The 24,505-nt window shown below is 44.6% G+C and overlaps 1 protein-coding gene across 1 annotated transcript; it reads left to right on the forward strand.

Moving 5' to 3' along the window:
- Nucleotides 1-8,469: 8,469 nt before the first annotated feature.
- On the forward strand, nucleotides 8,470-12,088 carry LOC116675969 (uncharacterized). The gene is made up of 3 exons (XM_032507416.1): nucleotides 8,470-9,860; nucleotides 10,016-10,409; nucleotides 10,445-12,088. Exons 1-3 carry the CDS (start codon nucleotides 8,470-8,472, stop codon nucleotides 12,086-12,088), a joined length of 3,429 nt encoding a protein of 1,142 aa, XP_032363307.1.
- Nucleotides 12,089-24,505: the final 12,417 nt, after the last annotated feature.

A 24,505-nucleotide genomic window follows, 5' to 3' on the forward strand; every position in this document is an offset into this window, starting at 1 on the left:
CCAAACCACAACAATTATTCCATTAATGTGGGAATTCATACGGTAATTAAAAACCTTAAAAATGTATAATAAATAAGTTTAAAAAGGGACATTTGATTTAAAATTGTACAAAAATGTTTTACATAAAAAATGTGTTTACATTTTGTTCCTTATTACAAATGCTACTTCTTATGTTGAAATCAAAGGTCAAATGACCAGAGTTTAGTGAAGGCCACACCTGTTGCATTTTGGGAAGAAGGTATTCAGCGAGAGCCAACGTGGCTGCAGAGAAAAAATGTACGGTCCAAGAGGCGCACACGGTAATTGTGCTTTTGTATTTCAGCTTTGTTATATTTGTTGAATATTTGTTGTAATTTCTTTGTATTTAATGCACTTTCTGCACTGTTGTGACGCTAACACTAATAACATTGTGGGGCCCGTCTAGTTAAAGAAACGTGTGTAAGAGATTGTAAAATGACTGAAAGTATATTTGACTTATTGTATTTGATGTGTTTATTTTCTTTATAGTTTTCACGGTGTCTTGTGGATGGAAATGTGGAAATAAATGTTAAAAGGACATCTGTATGATGCGTGGCCGTATTCAATTGGACCAGTGTAACTAACTACAGTGAAAACGTAACGCCAGCATGGCCAAGAGTCTAAAGGGAGAGTCTTAGGGGGGGGCGTGCCAAGATGGCCGAGTGAGTAGACGCTTTCTACCGAGCTCTGCAAACGAAAGTTTTGGAAACGGTAAAACTCAATGTATTTTCTCGCCAAGCACCGAACCTTGTTTTGATAAATATAACAGCACTCATAAGACGAACTACCGAGATATGTCGAACCAACGCGAAAGAAAAAGAGGTCAAGAGAACGCCGGTCGGAAGCTAATTCCAGATGCTAGCAGTGCTACTCTCAAGGCTAGCAACGCTCTAATTGACAATTGTCACGATTATACCTCCACTTCCCTGTCTCTCACCACTGCTGAAGACTTCATGGGTGAATTTCCACCGCTACCTGTCACTCCCAGTAAGTCGCCAGCACCGAAGAAAATTATGTACACAGCTGGGTCTGACCAAACCAACGCCAATGATATCATAGCTAGCCTCCCAACTCTGATAAACACGCGGTCAGACAACATTGAAAGCATGGTCAGTGCTAATGCACTCAAAATTGAAGGTCTTAAAAAGACTATTGACTTTGTGTGCGCAGAAATTAAAGAGGTAAAGAGCAAAGTGTGTACACTTGAGGGAAAAATGGCAAAAGAAGAAAAACAAGTGGACACATGTCAGCAAAGGGTCTCGGAGTTAGAAAGATACTCCAGGAGATGGAACCTGATACTTTACGGAGTTGAAGAATCAGAAAAGAAAACATACGAAAGAAGGCCATCGAGATCTGTCAAGCTGTTCTGCCGGAGGAGAGGAACAGGCTGGCTGATACTATCAACACCGTACATCGGCTCGGCGCCAAGCGGCAACATGACAACAAACCCAGAGGCGTCATCATCCAGTTCATTGTTCGTTTCTGCAGAGACGCCGTATGGAAAGCTGCCAAGACGTCGCCACACCTGCGTGACAACGGGTTAAGATTTGCAGAGGATCTCTCTCAGGAAGACCGAGACCGAAGGAGCAAACTGTGGCCAGTGATAAAAAAAAGCTCGAGAGGAGGGCAAACCAGCCTTCTTCATCGGAGGTCGCGGATTTATCAACGGGTCAGAAGTCCCCCTGCCCCCCTAAGAATAAGAAACAGACTCGCCTGCTGGTTGATATCACTAGGTCACCTACTGGTTTGATTTGCACTACATACAGTGATAGCCTGATGCACGATGTACGTTCAGAGTTGACGTTGTGATGTTATAGTTCTTGTTGTGCTGTAACTAAGACGTTACAAAGCACTTTAATTTACTAAATTGCTGCCATTTCTGTTATACGTTCTACCTCTTAAGGCCGTTTGATACCCAAGGCAGCTGTTGAGGGGTGCTGTGTTTATGAGCTGGCCGGGACTATTTCCTTTCCCCTTTACCGTTATTTTTCTTATAGAAGCAGCACTCGGTCCCCTTATCCAGTCATACACTCTTAACTGATTATTAATCACTTTCTAGTTTATTCCTTGTTCACGTTTGTTAATAACTTTGTCTTTATCTATTGTTTCGTTAAATGCCAGGGGTCTAAGACAGATTTGTAAAAGGAAAGCCTTATTTCTATTTGCCAAACAACTTCATTCGGATTTTTGTTTTTTTCAAGAGAGTCACTCCACATCTGCTGATATTAATTTCTGGAAGTCTCAATGGGGTAATGATATTTGGTTCTCTCATGGCTCAGAGAGATCTGCTGGAGTAACCACGCTTAAAAATACTTTCACTGGAGATGTCTTACACTCAGACTGTGACTCCCTAGGACACTACCTTTGTACTGTAATTAGAGTTGACAATATTTCTATCATAGTCATTAACCTTTACGGTTATAATAACAAGCTTGAGAATGATAAGTTACTTGACTCTATAGAGGAAAGAATTACATTTTGGCTCACCAAATACCCAAACTCTCTTCTTTTAATTGGTGGAGACTTTAACATTGCTTTAGATAATGCTGTTGACAGGTGGCCCCCTAGGCGGCCCTCCTCCCTCAGCACAAACCTTAAAACACTTATGGGTCGATTTAACATCGTAGATGTATGGAGAGAGAAATTTCCTGATGACAGATCCTTCACTTGGAGTAATAGTTCAGGTTCCAGTCAGTCTTGCATAGATTATTGGCTGTTATCCAATATCATTGATAAAGAGAAAGTTACAGTACATATCCTTGCCACTCCCCTCACTGACCATAGAGCAAGTCATATAAACATTCAATTTAGTGCATCTAATACAATTTATAAACCTTGCTACTGGAAGTTAAACAATTCCTTGTTACAGCATGAAAAGGTTAAGACTGAAATTATTAAGTTAATTACTCTTTTTTCCGACAAGGCTAGGAAAGAAAAATCCTACAACACGAACTGGGAACTATTTAAGTTTGAGTCTGGAAAATTCTTAAGACATTACGGAACTTCTGTTGCCAAAGCTGAAAGAGCAGAAGAAGAAGAAGTCATAAGTAAAATTTCCTCATTTTTTTCAAAGGCCCCCTGGCGAAGTTTCAGAGGAGGATAAATTACTTCTTTTGCAACTTCAAAACAAATTAGATGACATATATCGACAAAAAGCTGAGGGAGCCTTTGTAAGGTCTAGGAAGAGATGGCTGGAGGAGGGGGAGCAAAATTCTGCATATTTTTTCCGCCTTGAAAGATACCGTGCCAAAATTAATTCTATCCATAACTTAAATATTAATGGAATCATTACTGATGACGCTAAATTAATTTCAGACTTTTGTTCAACATTTTATAGCAATCTATACAGCTCAAAATATAATGAAGAAGTTACGTCTCAATTTCTTAACTCTGTAAATAACGTTAGAAAGATTAATGTGGCAGACAGAGATTATTGTGACACCCCTCTTACAATGACAGAGGTCACTGATTCGATTACTTTACTCAAAAACAATAAATCCCCCGGCACTGACGGTCTAACTGCAGAGTTTTACAAAGCGTTCTCAGATCACTTGGCCCCTTTTTTACTCCAGGTTTTTATGGAGAGTATAGAGAATAATACTAGGGATGAGCCGAATACTCGGCTGAAACGAGTATCCGGTACGGATAATGCACTTTTGCCGAGTACAAGTATCATACGAGTAATGTGAGTAAGTAGGCTCGTTCGAGATGAACTGCGCCTCGCCTGTAAAGTGGACGAGAGCAGGCGGCAGCAGCGGGGGGCGGTGACAGAAAGCTGCGGTAAAGTCGGACAGTTTCCAGCCGATTCCAGCCGCCTTCAGGCTGGACAGGAAGTGATGAAAACACTGTGGTGCGATTCCGATTTAATAAAATATAATCAGACCCACATATCAGCTTGTACACAGTCTCCAGTTGTTTTAGTTATGACAGAGTAGCTGTCAAAGTGCTCTACATGCGATCTGTTGCTGATTTTAATTAACAACACACTGTAGATGATCCGTGATCTGAACGGATTTAGTCTCTGGCTTCTAAACGTCTCTATCAGCCACAACATGTGTTCTGGACAGAATAAGTCTTTAAATCAGACAAATAGCAATTAAAATCCCTCCGATTCAAAAACAGTAAAAAGTTTATATAAAACGTCATCATGTTGTAAACCAATCAGGTGTTAAATCAGCTGAGAAGCCGGCGTTTCCCAGCATGCTCTGGGTCCGCCTGGGTCCGCCTGGCTCTTGCAGTCGGTGAAAAGCAACTGCGCCGCCTGCGTCTCAGAACTGCGGCCGCCTTGCTCTCGTGAGATTTCCATTGCCCACGTGTGCATGACGTCAGAGCAAGTCGGGATCAAGTCGGACACAAATCTAACCGGCATGCAACGGGCGCCGATCGCCGGTGATCGATTCTGCGCAGACCTGGCTCATCTCGAACGAGCCTAATATCCGTGCTCGGATTCAGTGAAAGTCTCCACCGACTGTGTCTCCGTTCTGTGATAGGCTAGTCACAGTGCCAGTCACAGCGCCTCTCCCTTACACTATTCTGTGATAGGCTAGTCCCAGCGCCCCTCCCCTACACTATTCTGTGATAGGCTAGTCCCAGCGCCCCTCCCTACACACACAGATTCCTTCTGTTGTTGTGTCCCACCGGCTGTTCTCACACGCACTCAGGGCGTGGAGAAGTGAACAGCTCTACCCTTCAGGTCCGTGGGCTTTCCTGTTAACATTTAGGGTTTCTTCAGCTTCAGGTTTGTTTTATACTTCGGTTTGAACTAGTACCTAGTCCCCAGGAGACTTCTGGTAACGTGGGGTTTGTTTAGACATGGTGTTGGTAGAATGGGACTCGCGTTGCATCTCTGAGTTTTTTTTTTTTTTTTTTTAAACTGCCTGCTGGCTCTAACCAGTTTTTTTGAGTGTCTGAAACTTTCTTGCTGTGTTTTATAAAAAAAAAATAAAAGGCAGTTGCGGTATAAATAAATAATATTACAAATTAAGATACACACACACAAACACATTCCACCCCCCCCCTCTCTCTTTGTCTCTCTCTCTCTCTCTCTCTGTATCTTTTACTCACTCACAGACACACACACTCACAATTGAGTGTGTGTGTCTGTGAGTGTGAAAATAAAAAAGAACCAAAAATAAATAAATGATCACACTGATCATAGAAAAATTAAAAGTTAAAAAACAAAGTATGAAAACTCTTGTTCATTACATTTTACTTAATAATTGCAAGCACATTGCTGTATTTATTGTTGCAAAACTTGTTATATACTGTAGGCCTATATAGTTTGTTACCATGACAACACCAATGACACTCAATGCTGATGCTGTCATGGAAATAGTTTTCGAATCAGCAATAAATATAACAATTTCTGATCAACCCATATCAATTGCATGCTTAAAATAACATACCGGTTAAAGCCCCCCCCCCTTTCAAGACAACCCGACCCACTTCCGGGTTACATCTGACCACTTCCGGTTTAGGCCCCGCCCCGTCCGAGTACGGATCCGGATACAGATAATTAATGTGGTAAACAGATACAGATAATGCCGTACTCGCTCATCCCTAAATAATACCCTTCCTCCTAGCCTCACTCAAGGGCTGATCACATTGCTTCCCAAACCTAGGAAAGACGTGCTTCTTATTGATAGCTGGAGACCCATCTGTCTGCTAAACAATGATTACAAAATTATAGCTTCGATGTTTGCCAGGAGAATTAAAGAAACTCTTGACACAATTATAGATGAGACACAATCAGGCTTCATGGGGGACAGGCACATCTCCAACAATATTAGACTAGTTTTAGATATTCTTGACTACTCTGACTTGATATCTGAAGATGGCTTCATCCTCTTCTTAGATTTCTATAAGGCCTTTGATACAGTAGAACACCAATTTATTTTTCGGTCTTTAGAAAAATTTGGTTTTGGGAATTTTTTCTGCAAAGCAATTACAACGTTATATATTAATGGCAACTGCTCTATCAAACTGAAAAATGGAACTTCCCCAAGATTTAATCTGAAACGTGGCATTCGTCAGGGATGTCCGATTTCCCCTTATCTGTTCTTACTTTGTACACAAATTCTCTCAACTCATGTCGGTAACAGCGTTGTACAAGGAATGTCTGTCGCGGGTAGGGATATTATCATCAGTCAGCTTGCTGACAATACCACCATCTTTTTGAAAAATGCGAGCCAGGTACCTGTCGCTATTCAAGTAATTAACCAGTTCTCAGAGGCCTCCGGTCTATGCCTAAATATTAATAAATGTGAACTGCTACCTATAAGAGATTGTAATCTACAAACTATCTGCAACATTCCAATCAGGGAAGAAGTTACATACTTGGGCATTATCATCTCTAAAGATCAGAAAGTGAGATGTTCAGTAAATTTCTCTCCAATCATTAAAAAAACTCAGAACAAATTAAACCAGTGGTTGCAAAGGGACTTATCTCTAAAAGGCCGAGTGTTACTCGCCAAGGCTGAAGGGATATCCCGGCTCACATATGCAGCTCTCTCTTTACACCTGGACAGTAACATTTGTAAAGATATTGATAGAATGCTTTTTGACTTCATCTGGAAAAATCGTACCCATTATATCAAAAGAAGTGTTGTCATGAATAATTATGAATCTGGTGGGCTCAACTTTTTGGACTTCAGTACTCTAAATAACACTTTTAAGATTAACTGGGCTAAGCATTTTCTTAAAAACCCTGTCTCGATCTGGAATTTTATTCCCCACTATATATTCTCTCGCTTCGGTGGGCTAAGTTTTATTTTGAACTGTAACTATAATGTAGACAAACTCCCTGTAAAACTGTCCACCTTCCACAAGCAGGTCCTTTTAGCATGGTGTCTAATTTATAAGCATAACTTCTCACCTCACAGATACCTAATCTGGAATAACAGAGATATATTATATAAAAACAAATCACTCTTCTTTGAGAGTTGGGTACTTAATCAGATTCTGCTGGTGGATCAGCTGTTTAATGGAGAGGGGCAACTTTTCACTTACAGTGAGTTTTTATCAACATATAACATTCCTGTTACGCCAAGAGAATTCGCGATTGTATTTGACGCCATTCCATCAGGCACGATAATGCTGTTTAGAAATGCTGGTAGACTTCCTCCTACTGCTGTCTCCCTCCCCAATGTGGCTGAGTCACCAGTTGGAAAAATCTGCTTTTCTCAACTTCCTCGAAATAATAAGAACGTCCGTGCTTTATTTCAGAGAGAAATTGTTTCAACTCCAAATGTTACATTTTATTGGAACCGATTTGTTAATGATATTGACTGGAAAAAGGCTTGGATGATTCCTCACAAATACCTGATAGTGAACAAGGTGAAAGAAGTGTCGTTTAGAATAATTCACAGATATTACCCTGCCAGTCATTACATGCTGAAATTTAAAAGAAACATCAATGCAAACTGTTCTTTCTGTGAAGATCATCCAGAAACTGTTGTACACCTTTTTTGGTATTGTTCATACTCCAGAAGATTTTGGCAACACTTCAGCAGATTTATCATTGACCGTATCTATAAAGACTTTGCCCTATTATGGGAAAATGTTGTATTTTGTTTTTATAGAACTCATAGTAAAAAAAAGATGTTTTTTTATTATAAATTTACTAATCCTTTTGGCCAAATTTCATATCCACAAATGTAAATTCAGTTTTAATAAACCTAATTTTATTCTTTTTTCCCATGAGGTTGTGCATTACATAAATCTGATTTCGGGCTCCCATAACAAGAAGGCAGTTAAAACTGTCAGTATTTGGTCCTCCTTATCTCTCTAATGACCTTTAAGCTTCCCCTGGCAAATTGTACTGTATTATTATGTTTGTTGTGTTTGTATTTTTTACTTTTGTGTGTTGTTAGTGTTCTGTTTTGTATTTTTTGCAATAAAGATGGCTTAAAAAAAAAAAAAAAAAAAAAAAAAAGGGAGAGTCTTACTAAAGAGCAACGTGAGTCCGTGAAGCGAGAGAGGGGGAGAGAGAGAGAGAGAGAGAAAAGCATCGATGATCGCTGAGGCAGCGTGTGACCGGGCAAGAAGCGAGAGAAGATACCGTGCTGATCCACGGGATAAGGACGGAGAGCCATTCCTGACACGGAGTGCAGAGTGCCGCGATTTCGCCAACAGAGGACAGCAACAACGAAGACTACAGCGCCGCAAATAGCCCCTACAGGCGTCAGAGTGCAGTATCTGTTCCCCTTCGAGGGGAACTCGAACTGCGTCGGTTACGACACTATGGGAACGCCTTTAGGCATGACAGGGCTGAATGCAAATGAAAACTACTCCAATCCTATTGGTCCTAGTGAGAACGGTAGCATGTGACGGCATAACCTTTAGGGGCATATAAGCACACCGGCACATAGCTCATTAGCTTTTTTCTATTCAGCAGGCACGTTGGTTGATGTTGGTTTTGAATAAGCTCCTGTATCCTACTCACCTGGAATAATGTCCGAGCGCTTGTACCGGTTCCGGAGATGTGTGTCTCCCTGCCCGCGTTTCATCACGGTAGGCGATTCTCACGAACTGTGTGTTGCTTGTTTGGGCCTGTCGCACGCCACGGCAGCTCTTGAGGGGGCTGTTTGTGACCATTGCGAGGCCCTGCCCATGCGGGTACTGAGGTCCCGCGTGGCCCTCTTTTCCAGTGACGGACAGATACGCTCTCCCCGTGGCTCGGGCCCCGCGCTCGCTGAGGCGGCACGTCGGGTCCGGTCATGGGGTTCGCAGCAGGATCTGTTGGAGGGTTCCGAGACGGCTGAGGCCCTTTCTCGTCCTTCGTCTGCCGATTCCGACTCCCCTGGTCGTTGCTCGGCTTCTTCTGTTCGGGGACGCAGGCTGGAGAGGCGGTCACGCTCTGGCTCTGAGGAGCCGGCTGTGCTTGGCGCCATGGAAGAGGTTGAGGACTTCCGGGTGTCGGACCGACGTCATCAGAAGAGCGCCGCGCCGGACTATGATGAGCTGTTGGATGTGGTGACTCGGGCCGTGGCAAAACTCGGACTGGATTGGCCACAGGCTGTGAGGGAGCTTAACGCTGGTGGCAGGCTGGATGATCGCTTCCTGCGGAGCCACTCCGTGCCCCCGCGCCGATCCATGCCGTTTTTTCCGGATTTACACAGTGAATTGTGTAGATCATGGGATAAACCTTATTCTGCCCGGCTTTCTACTCCCCAGCTGCTGGAGTTTGGCAATGTGGCAGGTATTAAGGACTGCGGCTACGGGACGATGCCGCGGGTTGAAGACTCTCTTGCTAGTTACCTCTCTCCACAGCTGACGTCGTCTTTTGGCAAGCCGGCGCTGCCGACGGGTCCGTGTCGGGTGACTTCCTCGCTGGTGGGGAAGGCGTATATGGCGGCAGGCCAGGCTGGTGCGTGCTTGCACACCATGGCGGTTTTGCAGGCCTACCAGGCGGACCTGCTGCTGGAGATGGACGAGAGAGGAGGCCCCTCTGAGGAGGAGTTGGCGGAGCTACGCCGGGCCATGGATCTTTCGCTTCGTGCCACCAAGGCTACGGCCCGGGCTGTGGGTCGCTCCATGTCTGCGTTGGTGGCCACGGAGAGACACCTTTGGCTGAACCTTTCGGACATCAGGCAGAAGGACAGAGAATTCCTTCTGGATGCGCCGGTTTCTACTACGGGCCTGTTTGGGGAGGCGGTGGACTCTGTCGTCGACAGGTTTCGCCATGTGAGGTCCCAGGGGGAGGCATTCCAGCAGTTTTTCCCTCGCCGGACTGGATCCCGCTCTGCTGGGTCGGCTGGCCCTTCTCAGCCCTCTACCAGCTCCCACCGCCAGAGACAGAGTGTGGCTTCTCGCGGTCCCCCTCGAGTGGCTTGGGACGCTGGGCAACGCTCCCGCGCACCCCCCCCCCGGCAGGTCGGACCTGAGGGCCGTCATCCGGTCTCGGAGGGGGAAGGCGAGGCGGTCCTGACTGTGTGTTGGCCCCCGGAGGCCGACTGAGGTCCCCTCCAGGGCGGCCGCTTGCGTTGTTGTCCCGCAGCCGTGGCGTTCGGGACGCACTAGCCGCCGCCGGGCCTTCTCCGCTCTGCCTTCCCCGAGGGGTGGCAGTGGGCCGGAGGTTCGGCTCCTGGACTACGGGTCGTCGGCGGGTTCTTCCTGGCAGCCCGCTTCAGGGGCTCTTCCGCGATCAGCACGTCGCACTGGCCACCAGCCCCGAGGGGTTGGTTCCGCTGGCGGATTTTGCGGACGCTTGGCGCGGTTTGGTGAACGTGTCCCCATGGGTTCTGCGCACCGTCGTCGAAGGGTACAGGCTGCAGTTCCGGGTCCGCCCCCCCGGCTTCTCTGGGGTGGTCCGGACTGTGGTGCGCCCGGACCAGGGCCTGGTGCTGGGACTGGAAGTGCGCTCGCTGCTGGAGAAGGGGGCCGTGGAGCTCGTTCCCCCGCAGGACAGCGGGTCCGGTTTCTACAGCGGTCCGGTTTCTACAGCCGGTATTTCCTGGTTCCCAAGAAGGACGGGGGTCTGCGCCCTATTCTGGATCTGCGGGTTCTAAACCGGTCTCTGAGGAGATACAGGTTCAAGATGCTCACCATCCCCGCCATCGTGTGTCCCATCCGGTCCGAGGACTGGTTTGTCACCGTGGATCTGAGGGACGCTTACTTCCACATCTCCATTCGTCCTTCCCACAGGAAGTTCCTGAGGTTCGCCTTCGGGGGCGTGGCGTACCAGTATCGGGTTCTTCCCTTCGGCCTGGCACTCTCCCCTCGCACTTTCACCAAGTGTATGGATGCGGCGCTGGCCCCTCTGCGGCTCCAGGGCATCCGGGTCCTCAATTACATCGACGACTGGCTTATCCTGGCTCAGTCTCGGGAGTTGGCGGTTCGGCATCGAGATGTCGTCCTTGCTCATCTTCTTCGTTTAGGGCTGAGGCTCAACGAGGGGAAGAGTGTGCTAGCACCCGCCCAAAGGACTGTCTTCTTAGGGGTGGTGTGGGACTCGTTGACAATGCTGGCACGTCTGTCTCCGGCTCGTGTCGAGTCCCTTCTGGCCGCGGTGAAGGGTGTGAGGCTGGGCCACGCCATCACAGTGAAACACTTCCAGAGGGTGTTGGGCCTCATGGCGGCTGCTTCCAGCGTGATACCTTCTGGTCTTCTGCACATGAGGGCCCTGCAGTGGTGGCTGAAGTCCAAGGGGTTCTCCCCGAGGGGGAACCCATTCCGCCTGATACGGGTTGCGCACAAATGTCTTCGTGCCCTGTCGGTGTGGAAGAAGCCTTGGTTCCTGGGGGCTCCCTGTCGCCGTGTAATCGTTTCGACAGACGCTTCCCTCACCGGGTGGGGCGCGGTCATGGACGACCGCTCGGCGAGGGGTGTTTGGCAGGAGCGTCACTCGTCATGGCACATCAATTGCCTCGAGATGCTGGCCGTGTTCCGAGCTCTGCGGAGCTTCCTGCCTGCACTCCTGGGTCATCACGTGCTGGTCAGGTCCGACAATACAGCTGTGGTGGCCTATCTGAATCACCAGGGGGGTCTGCGCTCGCGCCCTCTCTGCAGACTGGCGCATCAGATCCTCCTGTGGTCCCAGCGGAGACTGCTCTCTCTCAGGGCGATGTTTATCCCTGGGCTTCAGAATCAGGGTGCGGACCTGCTGTCGAGACAGGGGCTGAGGCCCGGGGAATGGCGGCTCCACCCCGAGGTGGTGGAGTCCTTGTGCGCAAGGTTCGGACCTATAGACGTGGACTTGTTTGCGTCTCAGGAGTCTACGCACTGTCCTCTGTGGTTCTCCCTGACGCCGCCGGCCCCGCTAGGGCTGGACGCCATGGTGCGGGAGTGGCCGAGGCTGCGTCTGTACGCTTTTCCCCCAGTCGCCCTGCTCCCGGGGATCCTGGAGAGGGTCCGTCGGGAGGGCATCTGCCTGCTTCTGGTGGCTCCATTCTGGCCGACCCGGGTGTGGTTCTCGGACCTGATGGCGCTCCTGGACGGTCTGCCATGGCGCGTCCCTCTGAGGAGGGACCTGCTATCCCAGGACGGGGGCCGGGTTCTTCACCCTTGCCCCGCCCTGTGGCGGCTGTGGGTCTGGCCCTTGAGGGGGCCCAGTACCTGGAGGCGGGCCTGACGGAAGGAGCGGTCGAGACACTCCTCAGCTCCAGGGCCCCGTCTACACGGAGGATGTATGGCCTGAAGTGGAACGTCTTCTCTGCCTGGTGCAGTGGACGCATGCTGGACCCAGTTACCTGCCCGGTGGTTCAGGTGCTGGAGTTTCTGCAGGACCGCTTCTCTGCGGGCCTTTCCCCATCCACCCTCAAGGTTTACGTGGCAGCCATTTCGGCTTTCCACGCCCCTTTGGGGGATGGGTCTCTGGGGAGACTTCCCTTGGTCGTGCGGTTTCTCCGTGGGACCCTGAGGATGAGACCTGCGACTCGCCCTAGGATTCCCACCTGGGATCTGGCGGTGGTTCTCGAAGCTTTGGCTGAGGCCCCCTTCGAGCCCGTGGAGTCGGCTGAGGCCAAGTACCTGACCCTGAAGATGGCCTTCCTCCTTGCTATCACTTCTCTGAGGAGGGTGGGGGACCTCCAGGCTCTTTCGGTTGCTCCCCGGTGCCTGGAGTTTGCCCCGGGTAATGTGAGGGCCATCCTGCACCCCATTCCGGGCTACGTTCCCAAAGTGCAGTCCTCTGTTGCAGGGCCCATTGTACTGCAGGCGTTTCATCCTCCACCTCATGTGACGGCGGAGGACGGGAGGCTCCATTTGCTCTGCCCTGTCAGAGCGCTGAGCGTCTTCGCTCTGAGGTCCTCCCGGTGGAGGAAGACGGACCAGTTGCTGGTGTGTTTCGGGTCCCCCAAGGCTGGGTTCCCCGCTTCCAAACATACTATCAGCAACTGGATTGTTCAGACTATCTCCCTGGCCTATCAGGTGCGCGGTTTGCCTTCACCTATGGCTGTACGGGCTCACTCCACGAGGGGCATGGCGGTCTCTACGGCTCTCCTCTCTGGGGCGTCTCTTCAGGGGGTTTGTGATGCAGCTGGCTGGGCCACTCCTCAAACCTTCTTCAGGTTTTATAGTCTGGACCTTCCCTCCGCTCCTGGCACCCGGGTGCTCTCCTCCTAGTCGTGCCCAAGGGTTGCTTGCACGCTGGGCAGGCGGGGTTCGGCGCGGGTTAGTGGGTATCTCGTTCCCATAGTGTCGTAACCGACGCAGTTCGAGTTCCCCTCGAAGGGGAACGTCTCGGGTTACGTATGTAACCCTTGTTCCCCGAGATAGGGGAACGAGACACTGCGTCGGTTCGCCGCCCCTCGCCCCGCCTGGAGTGCCTTGCTTCATAGTAAGAGCTAATGAGCTATGTGCCGGTGTGCTTATATGCCCCTAAAGGTTATGCCGTCACATGCTACCGTTCTCACTAGGACCAATAGGATTGGAGTAGTTTTCATTTGCATTCAGCCCTGTCATGCCTAAAGGCGTTCCCATAGTGTCGTAACCGACGCAGTGTCTCGTTCCCCTTTCTCGGGGAACAAGGGTTACATACGTAACCCAAGACGTTTTCCTCCTATGCTGTCAACATATGGCAAGCCATTTTAACATTTAAAAGCTAGACTGGATATGTGTTGCAGATATCTTTAATTCAGTTTTGCCTAGTCAAAAAGAACATTTCGGATATCCGCAAATACATTCTTCCTATCCACAATTGTAATTTCAGATATCCACAAAGACATTCTTCCTAGGACAAATTACATCACGTTTGCCATTCATTTGTATGTGGTTTATCATTCCAGATATCTACAATTCAGTTGCAGATATCCACTATGTGAATTACGGATATTCACAACTGAGTTGTAGATATCTGTAATTCCAGTTTGAGATATCTACAATGTGATACTGACTAGTCATAACTCCAGTTCAAGATATCTTTAATTCAACTCAATTCAAGATATCTATATGGTCCTTTTCAGATATCTTAAATTAGGTTTTGACTAGGCGAAATGACGTTGTAGATATCTGTAACTGGAATTATGACTAGTCAAAATGACGTTGTAGATATCTGTAACTGGAGTTAGGGATATTCGTAATTTAATAGTAGATATCTATTTTCAAGATATAGATATCTTGAAATAAATTTTAATTAGAGATATCTGAAATTTGAGATATCTTTAACTTTCATTCTGCCTAGTCAAAATGTAATTACAGATATCTTGAATTAGAGTTTTGACGAGGCAAAATGACGTTGCAGATATCTTTATGCAAATTGGGCCCGCATCCCACAGGCGGGAGCAGAGCGCATTGTTCAAATCATCAAATCACATAGCTAAAACCTGTTAGTTGTGTAATTAGCACATTAGCACATTAACATGTCGGAGCAGCCAGAGGGCGAAGGCGTTTTTAATCGTCTTTTTAATGCTGCAGCCCGTGCAAGACAGGAGCTGGCACCAAGAAATGAGGATTCAGCGTTACTTTCCGCATATGTTCAATTCTTCCGAGATTTGTTTCACAGTTTTCAATGGAACGACGTTCTCTCTCCCCACAAATCCCCTCTGTGAGGGCTCGTTCAATTGCATGCCATTTTCTTTTTTTTTCTTTTTTTTTATTAAAGCCAACGCCATGACTCTTTCTTCTTCCGTTCTCTGAAATAAGGAAATTAACTTCTACTTAATCTACCACTTCTTTTATTATGGCGGGGAGGGGAAATCACGTATCTAAAATAGAGCAACGTCATGCCCAGTAATTTGCACTAGTCATAATGACGTTTGAGATATCTATAACTTTCATTTTGCCTAGTCAAAACTGAATTACAGATATCTGCAATTGTCATTTAAGATGTGTGACGCGTTGATTAACGTTTTCAATGACGTAATTGTAGATATCTGTAATTCAGTTTTGCCTAGTCAAAACTGAATTACAGATATCTCTATCTGTCGTTTTGACTAGTCACAATCACGATACAGATATCTTGAATGACAATTGCAACTATCCGAAATGTAATTACGACTTGTCATAAAGACGTTATTGCTATCTACAATGTTAATTCCGGATAGTCGAACTTAGCTTTTAAATGTTAAAAGGGCTTGCCATAGTCAACACAAACGGGCGGCTCCACGGACAGCGCCAGGTTTGATTGTGCTATCCTGCGCTTCTTTATGGAACTTTGTAGGCTACAGTTTGAAAGAAAGGACTTGGTAAAACAAACTGCTGCATTGAGACAGTAATTTTATCTGTCTTTACAGTCTAATTGCTGTTACTGAAACTGTGTAATTGTTATCAATGTTTTAATGTTATTGCTAATAGTTTTCATCAGAGAGTTTAAATACTCAATCGAGTTTAGGTGAATAGAAATAGCAATTGACTGCTCTGATAACTACATTGTTGTAAAGGGCTTATCTGCACAATTAGCAAGTTAATGTATACAGTTCCTTTTCTAAAATCTGCAAAATGTCAGTTCACTAAGAAAAATCACCAAGTGCCAAATTAAGTGAAGAAATAGATTCTCTTCAGAAGAAGTTAAGTAGTTTGAGAGTACAGTTAAAGGCACAGACGGATGAAGCTGAAAAGGAGAGATTAGAAACACTTATAGGTGACATTATTGCTAAAATAGAGATACTAAAAGTATCAATGGTTGAACCTACTTCCACTACCTCCCAGACAGACAACCTCAGGAGATCTTCACGAGATAGAAAATTAACCCCAAAAATGCTAGAGTTGAAGCAACAAGAGACTTCTCAAAATGAGAGTAAATTCATAACATTGTATGAAAAATGGAAAGAGCAGGTTAAAGCTGCATGCACCAATCTTAAAGATGAGTGTTTTGATGAAGACTTGTGTGAAATGATGGATGCTGTAGAAGAGCTAGAAAAACAAGTAAAAGAGGCATATGTAAATGTACGGTCTCAATCAGCACCTTCTACTGAGATTAGAAGGAAAGTAGATTCCTGCACAGCGGTATCAAGAGACTTGATGGAGCTAATGAAAGTACGCATGAGTGAAGTAAGGCAAGTGAATTTTGATGCTAAGGCAGAAAGTACAAGACTTCATTTGATACTGGACAAAGAGTATGCCCAGTCAATATTTTGCTCCTAAAAAAACAAATCTACTGTTCGTAGCCATCACTCAAACCATTCTTCACAGTCATCAGAACAGCAAAGCATTACAGCCAAAAGAGCAGAGTGTGCAGCGCAGCTGGCCGCAAAAAAAGTTGAAATAAACATGGAGGAGGCAATTGCTGCACAAAAGCAAGAACTTAAAAGACTGGAAAATCAGAGAGATCTTGATGTGATAGCTGCTAAGCTTAAGGCATACTCTGAAGCTGACTCAAATGAGATTCGCAGCGAAAATCAAGCAACACCTCCAGTACCACGTAAAGAAATTAAAAAAGAACAAACGTATAAAAATGAACAAACAACCAATACTAACAATGAAGCATCATTAGTACAAGCCCTGCATGATGCAATGTTTCTTACAAGACTTCCTACACCTGAACCCTCAGTCTTTGTTGGAGACCCACTTAAGTTCTTAGAGTGGAGAACAAGTTTCAAAGCACTGATAGAACGCCGATGTATAAATCCAGTGGACAGGTTGTTTTACCTGCAGAAATACATCAGTGGTGAGGCAAGATCTGTAGTAGAAGGAACCTTCTACTGAAAAGATGATGAAGCTTACAATCAAGCATGGGAAGCGTTGAATGCACGATACGGCCATCCCTTTGTGATCCAGTGTGCATACAGAGAAAAATTAAACAGCTGGTCGAAGATTGGCTCAAGAGAGTCAGTGAAATTAAGACAATTTAGCGATTTTCTGACAGCCTGCAGTAATGCCATGCCTCACATTAAAGGACTCCAGGTGTTGAATGACTGTGAGGAAAACTGAAAGATGCTCCAGAAACTCCCAGATTGGTTGACCTCTCGCTGGAATCGCCACGTCACTAAGCAGCTGAGGAATATCCCAATTTCAAGGAGTTTGCTGACTTTGTAGCAAAGTAAGCAGATATAGCATGCAATCCTATGACATCCTTTCAAGCCTTAAAGTCTCCTGAAGAAAGGCCAATAAGAGATGTAAAACGTCCAAAGGCAATAATGAAAACATACAGTGCTAGAGAACAGCTCAAAAGATTCAAATGTAGCAAGGAAAGTGAGCATATCCACATTATCTTCACACCCAGTAACATGCCTATGCTGTGGAGAGAGTCACTCCATCCACAAATGCCAGAAGCTCCCCAGTAAGCCTGCAGAAGAAAAGAAAAGGTTCGTATTGGACAATAATCTGTGCTTTGGTTGTCTTAGGAAGGGACACAATTCAAAGGATTGCAAGAATAAATCTACTTGTGGTAAATGTAAAAAATCTCATCCAACACCACTTCACGAAGACCGTGCTCTTGCAGCAGACGCATCTTCTTTTCATGCTATGCAAGCAGAAGCAAACATGTCCTCCCTTTCCTGCTGCATTGGTAGAGGCCAAGGTGGGAGCACATCCATGATAGTACCTGTTTGGATTTCTTCAATCACCACACCTGAAAAAGAGACCTTAGTGTATGCCCTACTAGATACACAGAGTAGCAACACTTTTGTAGACCAAGGGGTAAGTGAGAAGATGGGGGCGGGTTCAGAGCCAGTCAAGTTGAAGCTTACCACTATGATGGGAAAAGATTCCATTGTTCAGAGTGAAAGAGTCAGTGGGCTTAGAGTTAGAGAGTTTACCTCAAAAAGCTTTGTCAACTTGCCACCTGCTTACACCAGAGACTTCATTCCACTAGAACGTTCTCACATCCCTACCCCTGAAACTGCCAAAAAGTGGAAACATTTGACCCAAATAGCACAAGAAATACCAGAGCTAATGGAGTGTGAGGTTGGACTCCTTATAGGCTATGACTGCCCCAGAGCCTTGGCTCCACGACAAGTCCTAACAGGAGGGGACTACGAGCTGTATGGTGTTAAAACTGACTTGGGTTGGAGTATTGTTGGCAATTCATCTCAGGTCGCAAAGTCAACAGAAGTAACAGGTCTGTGTCATCAGGTATCTGTCAAGGAACTTCCACCATTGACACCAGCCAATGTCATCAGAGCCCTGGAAGCTGACTTCAAAGATACTTACCCTGGGGAAAATAGCATATCACAAGATGACATTCAGTTCATGCATTTACTGAATGAAAGAATACATCAGAATGTAGATGGACACCTCGAAATGCCTCTTCCTTTTAAGACACGCCCACAACTGTCAGAAAAAAAGCGTCTGGCTCTGGTGCGGCTGAAGCAGCTGAAGAGAAAATTTGAGAGGAATCCCAGATTCAAAGATGACTACATTACCTTCATGGACAGTGTATTCAAAGATGGGGATGCAGAGAGAGCTGACAACCAACCCAGGGCAGGATACTTCTGGTACATTCCTCACCAGGAATAGCCTAGAAAACTGGAAAAAATCAGGGTTGTGTTTGATTGCTCCGCTAAGTATGAGGGTACAGCTCTGAATGATCACTTGTTAGCCGGACCCGACCTCACAAACGGATTGACAGGAGTATTCTGCAGGTTCCGCAAACACGCAATTGCACTGATCTGTGACGTTGAAAAAATGTTCCACAGATTCCATGTAAGCCTAGAGGACAGAGACTACTTAAGATTCCTGTGGTGGGAAAACGGTGATACAAAAGAAGAGCCAAAAGAATATCAAATGCTGGTCCATCTGTTTGGAGCAACATCTTCTCCAGGCTGCGCAAATTATGGAATGAAGTTCCTCGCAAGCCAGAACGAGAAGGAGTACCCTGCAGCAGCCAACTTCATAAGGAAGAATTTTTACGTTGATGACGGGTTGATCAGCGTAGACTTCATGGAGACAGCCATCAAACTAGTCAGAAGCGCAAAATTTATGTGCAAAAGGGAGATTACACCTTCACAAGTTCATTTCAAACAACAGAAAGTCTTGGAGTCTATTCCTGACAGTGAACTAGCTAATGGAGTACAGGATGTAGTTCTCAATCATGAAGAGCTCCCAGTTCAGACTGTGTTGGGAGTGAAGTGGAGTGCAAACAGTGACACATTCTCCTTTAAGGTAGTCCTAGACGAGAAGCCAGCGTCACGGCGGGGAATTCTCTCCACAGTCGCTTCTGTGTTCGACCCGCTAGGCTTCTTGGCTCCTTTCCTTCTTCTTGGAAAGAAAATACTGCAGGAAATGTGCCAAAAGGGCATTGGGTGGGACGAACAATTGCCCGCAGAATTAAGGCCTTGATGGGAGAATTGGCTGAACGATCTAGAGAATCTGCAGAAACTCCAGATTCCACGATACTTTGTTCCTGAAAACCTAGGAAAGGTACAGAGGATTGAACTGCACCACTTCTCGGATGCGAGTAGCAATGGGTACGGTCAGTGTTCATATATCCGAGTGGTGGCAGAAGACAAAGTGCATTGCTCTTAAGTCATAGGTAAAGCCAGGGTTGCACCCACCAAAGTTGTAACCATACCTAGACTAGAGTTAACAGCTGCAGTGGTCTCATCAGCAGTTGGCAGTATGTTAAAGGAGGAGCTGGAGCTCAAGAGTGATCAAGAATACTTTTGGACAGACTCGCAAGTAGTCTTAGGCTACATTAACAACGAGGCACGCAGATTTCATGTTTTTGTTGCTAATCGAGTCCAACGAATCAGAGAAACGACAGACCCAGCCCAGTGGTACTACATTGACACTGACCAAAATGCTTCCAGATGGCTCCAAGTGGCAGAGTTGATGAGTTCAACGTGGCTTACTGGACCAAAATTCCTGTGGGAAAGAGAGATTGTCACCCAAAAGACAACTCCACAGCTTATGGTGGGAGATCCAGAAGTCAAAGTGACACAAGTACTACAGACAAAAGTAGTCGAAGAGGACAATTTTCTGGAAAGACTGGGGCGTTTCTCAAAATGGCATACAGCAGTAAATGTTGTTGCTCGAATACAGAAACTGGCGAAAAGAGCAAAAACAGCAGAGCCCATAAGTGTAGAAGACAGAAGGAAGGCCAGTCTTGTACTTGTGAAGTTAGCTCAAAAGAATGCCTTCAAAGAGGAAATACAAATGTTGAATCATGGCAAACTGCCACAAAATCATCAGTTGTTCCAGCTTGATCCAGTAATGCAAGATGGTGTTCTCAGAGTGGGAGGGGGATTTTAGAAGGCCTCCTTACATCATGACTTGAAGCATCCGGTAATCCTACCAAGAGATGGGGTGATTACATGTCTGATCATAGGTTACTGCCATGAAAAAAGTCAGCATCAAGGCAGAGGACAGACTCTCAATGAGCTCAGAGCACATGGTTACTGGGTGGTGGGTGGCAGCAAAATTGTAGCAAGTTAAATCAAACAATGTGTCACATGCAGAAGAGCACGCAGACCAACAGAAACACAAAAGATGTCAGATTTACTTGCTAACCGTGTTGATCCCTCACCACCATTCTCTTTCTGTGGGATGGATTGTTTTTGGGCCCTTTCTCACAAGCAGGGTCGCAGAGAACATAAGAGATATGGTCTGATATTCACCTGCCTGTCCTCAAGGGCAATCCACATTGAAATATTGGAAGATCTAACAACTGATGCATTCATGAACGCACTACGGTGTTTTATAGCTATTCGTGGAGCTGTAAGACAAATCAGGTCAGATCGAGGGACAAATTTTGTTGGGGCAAAAAATGAACTCACAAAAGCCTTAAGAGAGGTTGATAAAGATAGACTGACGTCTTACCTGGCAGAGAAACACTGTGACTTTATCATGAACGTACCTGATTCCAGTCACATGGGGAGGGTTTTGGGAACGGCAGATAAGGATAGTTAGGAGCGTCCTTGGCTGTGTTCTTGTCAAGAGTGCTGGAAGATTAGATGATGCTTCTTAAAGAACATTTTTCTATGAAGGAATGTCAATAGTAAACAGTCGACCCCTCACTACTGACAGCATTAATGATCCCAAAAGTCTAGAACCACTTACTCCAAACCATTTGCTGACCATGAAAAGCTCTGTCCCGCTTCCTCCTCCAGGCAAATTTGTGGCAGAAGATGTGTATGCCAAGAAAAGGTGGCACAGGGTACGGTACCTGATGGAGGAAAGAGAATCTAACAAACATTATCCTCAGACAATTCTGGCACTCAGCAAGGCGTAATGTAAAGGTGGGAGATATAGTCATCATCAAAGAAGACGAGGTGCCCCGTAATGAATGGAGAATTGGCAGGGTACTAGATGTTTGTAAAGATGAAGATGGGTTGGTGCGGAAGGTTACAGTACAAATGGGAAATAGAAAGCTCAGGAAAGAGGGTCAAAGACTTACTAGTTCATCCATTCTTGGAAATCTATTCACAAGTTAGTTGTACTTGTAGAAAACAACTCAAATGTGTTGTAATGGAACTAATCTCTAAGAATTTACAGTACAAGTGAGAGGAGTTAAAGTGGCAGTGTTGACCTGTGAGGTGTAAAATGCCAGTTTATTTCTAGAAATTACTTGATTTAGTCAAATGTTTCCATAAATGTGTCATAAATCATAGTAATTTGATGGAAGTGTAACTGTCTGAGGGACAGTGCTATGGAGATTTACACGTTAGTTCATATTGTTTGATAATTCCATTGTGTGAATTTATACGGTAATTAAAAACCTTAAAAATGTATAATAAATAAGTTTAAAAAGGGACATTTGATTTAAAATTGTACTAAAATGTTTTACATTAAAAATATGTTTACATTTTGTTCCTTATTACAAATGCTATTTCTTATGTTGAAATCAAAGGTCAAATGACCAGAGTTTAGTGAAGGCCACACCTGTTGCATTGTGGGAAGAAGGTATTCAGCAAGAGCCAACGTGGCTGCAGAGAAAAAATGTACGGGCTTAAACTAAGATTTGCACGGTCCAAGAGGCGCACACGGTAATTGTGCTTTTGTATTTCAGCTTTGTTATATTTGTTAAATATTTGTTGTAATTTCTTTGTATTTAATGCACTTTCTGCACTGTTGTGACGCTAACACTAATAACATTGTGGGGCCCGTCTAGTTAAAGAAACGTGTGTAAGAGATTGTAAAATGACTGAAAGTATATTTGACTTATTGTATTTGATGTGTTTATTTTCTTTATAGTTTTCACGGTGTCTTGTGGATGGAAATGTGGAAATAAATGTTAAAAGGACATCTGTATGATGCGTGGCCGTATTGAATCATTTCAAATTGTTTTCTTGAACATGACAATAAGTTCACTGTACTTAAATGGCCCCCACAGTCACCAGATCTCAACCCAATAGAGCAGCTTTGGGATGTGGTGGAACGGGAGCTTCATGCCCTGGATGTGCATCCCACAAATCTCCATCAACTGCAAGATGCTCTCCTATCAATACTGACCAACATTTCTGCTTTCAGCACCTTGTTGAATCAATGCCATGTAGAATTAAGGAAGTTCTAAAGGTGAAAGGGGGTCAAACACAGTATTACTATGGTGTTCATAATAATCCTATATGTGAGTGTATATAGCAATTGTAAGTTGCTTTGGGTAAAAGCATCTAAAAAAAAAAAAAAAAAAGACGTAATGTAATTAATAAAATTACAGAAGAGTTCATTAATACACTGTCTAGTATGGGCTTATTTCCAACAATCACCAGACCTAGTATCACATCTCATAATGCCACTTATAAAAATAACTTCCTGTCATATTTGCTGAAACTGAGCCTATGTTCCAGTAGAACTACATGAAGCAGGCTGGCTCCACTGTTGTGCGATTTGCAAAAATCAGGGCCAGGGTGGGGTGTCCATTATAATAGAATAGAATAAATAAAATACTAGATGATATTAACAATACTATGAAAGGTTTATAGAATATTCTATATAGTATTGAAAATAAAATAAAATTGAAAATACAAATTACCCAGAACATTATATTGAAAATGGCAAAAAAATAAACACCATGGAAGATGTGGTTAATAGTTTGTAACAAATTCTTTGCAAATGTGGGACCAAATCTGGCAGCAATGATAGACAACCCACAAACACAAGGTGTAAGATGCTGATCTGTGGAATAATAATGATCAATTCTCAATTTTCTTTAAAGCAGTGGCAAAAGAATGAGATAATAAACACCTTATGAAAGCGTAAAAGCAAATCCTCTATGGATTGGAATAACATTAATATGATTTTAATACAAAAGGTCATTGAAAAAATTGCCAAACCATTTACTCATATCTGTAACCTGTCTTTTCAATCCGGTAAAAAAAAAAAAAAAAATGAAAATAGCAAAAGTAATACCATTATATAAACCTTGGGATAGACACCATTTCACAAATTACAGGTCTGTTTCCATACTCCCCTGGTACTCCAAAATCCTTAAAAAGCCTTTTAAAGAATGTGTTGACAATTTCATTGAAACAGTTTCTATCTTTGGCACTAATGGAAATAATTGAGGAATCAAAAATAGCATAGACAATTAACATGTAGTGATTTTTATAGATTTAAAAAAAGCACAAGCCATATTTTATTACATGAAATAGAGCAATATGGTATGGATTGGTTGAGGATATCCACGATCTCGGGATTGATATTGTTCTGCTAGAAAGTCCACCAGATGTCCCTCTTTCCAGCAAGATGTCCGTCCCCTTCCTCTGTGCCGGCGCTCTAACCTGCAGCTGATTTCTGAGGACTATGGTTACCTGGTCCACAGATTTCTGCAGGGTAAATGCAGACAGCTAGCTAGACTGACCAATCCGAAACAACTTCCTTCCTGAGACTTAGCGTCGCCTAGGACTAATATAAATCATATATTTATTGTACAATCATCACAAATCTCTCAGGATATGTTCTCATAAGTACCTGAACCACACCTTAAAAGTTCCATTCAAATTAACTGTGACTATAAATGTACAATAACTGGACATGGGAGGCCTTTAAATGCACAATAACTGGATTGATACAAGTCAAGGTATGAGCTTGGAATCGCAGCTTGCGGCTTTATTACCAGTTGCTTGTGTTGGTCATCTTTTCTTAAATCACCGTGCCCTAGACTGAGCTACATATCACACTAAGTAGAAAAAATGGTTTTGACCAATCGGCTGTCGGCATTTTAAACAAAGTGCATTGTTTGTCCAGTCAGCTTGCAGGAAATGATTTATAACGACGCTGGACCACGTGTAAAATTACTTTGAAGTTATTATTGACAAGAAGTTTGAACACACGAATTGCTGTTTTTATATTTATTATTTTACTATTTCTCTTATCCCCTGATGCTGCAACAGTGTGATTTCCCCCATTGTGGGATTAATACAAGTTTTTGATTCTTATGATTTTGTCAACTAACCAATTAGTTGATTTAAACAGATTTGGAAAACTGAGTTTCTTCCTGCCAAAGAATTCCTTTAAATCTTGTGATGTGTTCATACAATTTTTGGAAAGGAGTCGTTTAGCACTAAAAAAAAATATTCGTTGACTAAAGAACTGTTAGACTAGGACCAAAACAACCGATTAGTCCACTAATAGGGGAAAGCCCTAAAAAGGTAGCCTCAAGGCTTGATCCTAAAATGTAGACAAGACATATCTTTCATTCGTTATTAGGAAATTACAACAATGGCAAAGAAAG

The sequence above is a fragment of the Etheostoma spectabile genome, unplaced genomic scaffold (genome assembly GCF_008692095.1).
Source record: "Etheostoma spectabile isolate EspeVRDwgs_2016 unplaced genomic scaffold, UIUC_Espe_1.0 scaffold00002529, whole genome shotgun sequence".
NCBI classification, from domain to species: Eukaryota; Metazoa; Chordata; class Actinopteri; order Perciformes; family Percidae; genus Etheostoma; species Etheostoma spectabile.

What these genes read in the sequence shown, in the direction of transcription:
- LOC116675969 (XM_032507416.1), top strand. Translation starts at nt 8,470, where the DNA reads ATGTCCGAGCGCTTGTACCGGTTCCGGAGATGTGTGTCTCCCTGCCCG. An exon ending in CGAGTGGCTTGGGACGCTGG is followed by an intron (nt 9,861 to 10,015) that starts GCAACGCTCCCG and finishes GTTGTCCCGCAG; the next exon opens with CCGTGGCGTTCGGGACGCAC. An exon ending in AGAAGGGGGCCGTGGAGCTC is followed by an intron (nt 10,410 to 10,444) that starts GTTCCCCCGCAG and finishes CGGTTTCTACAG; the next exon opens with CGGTCCGGTTTCTACAGCCG.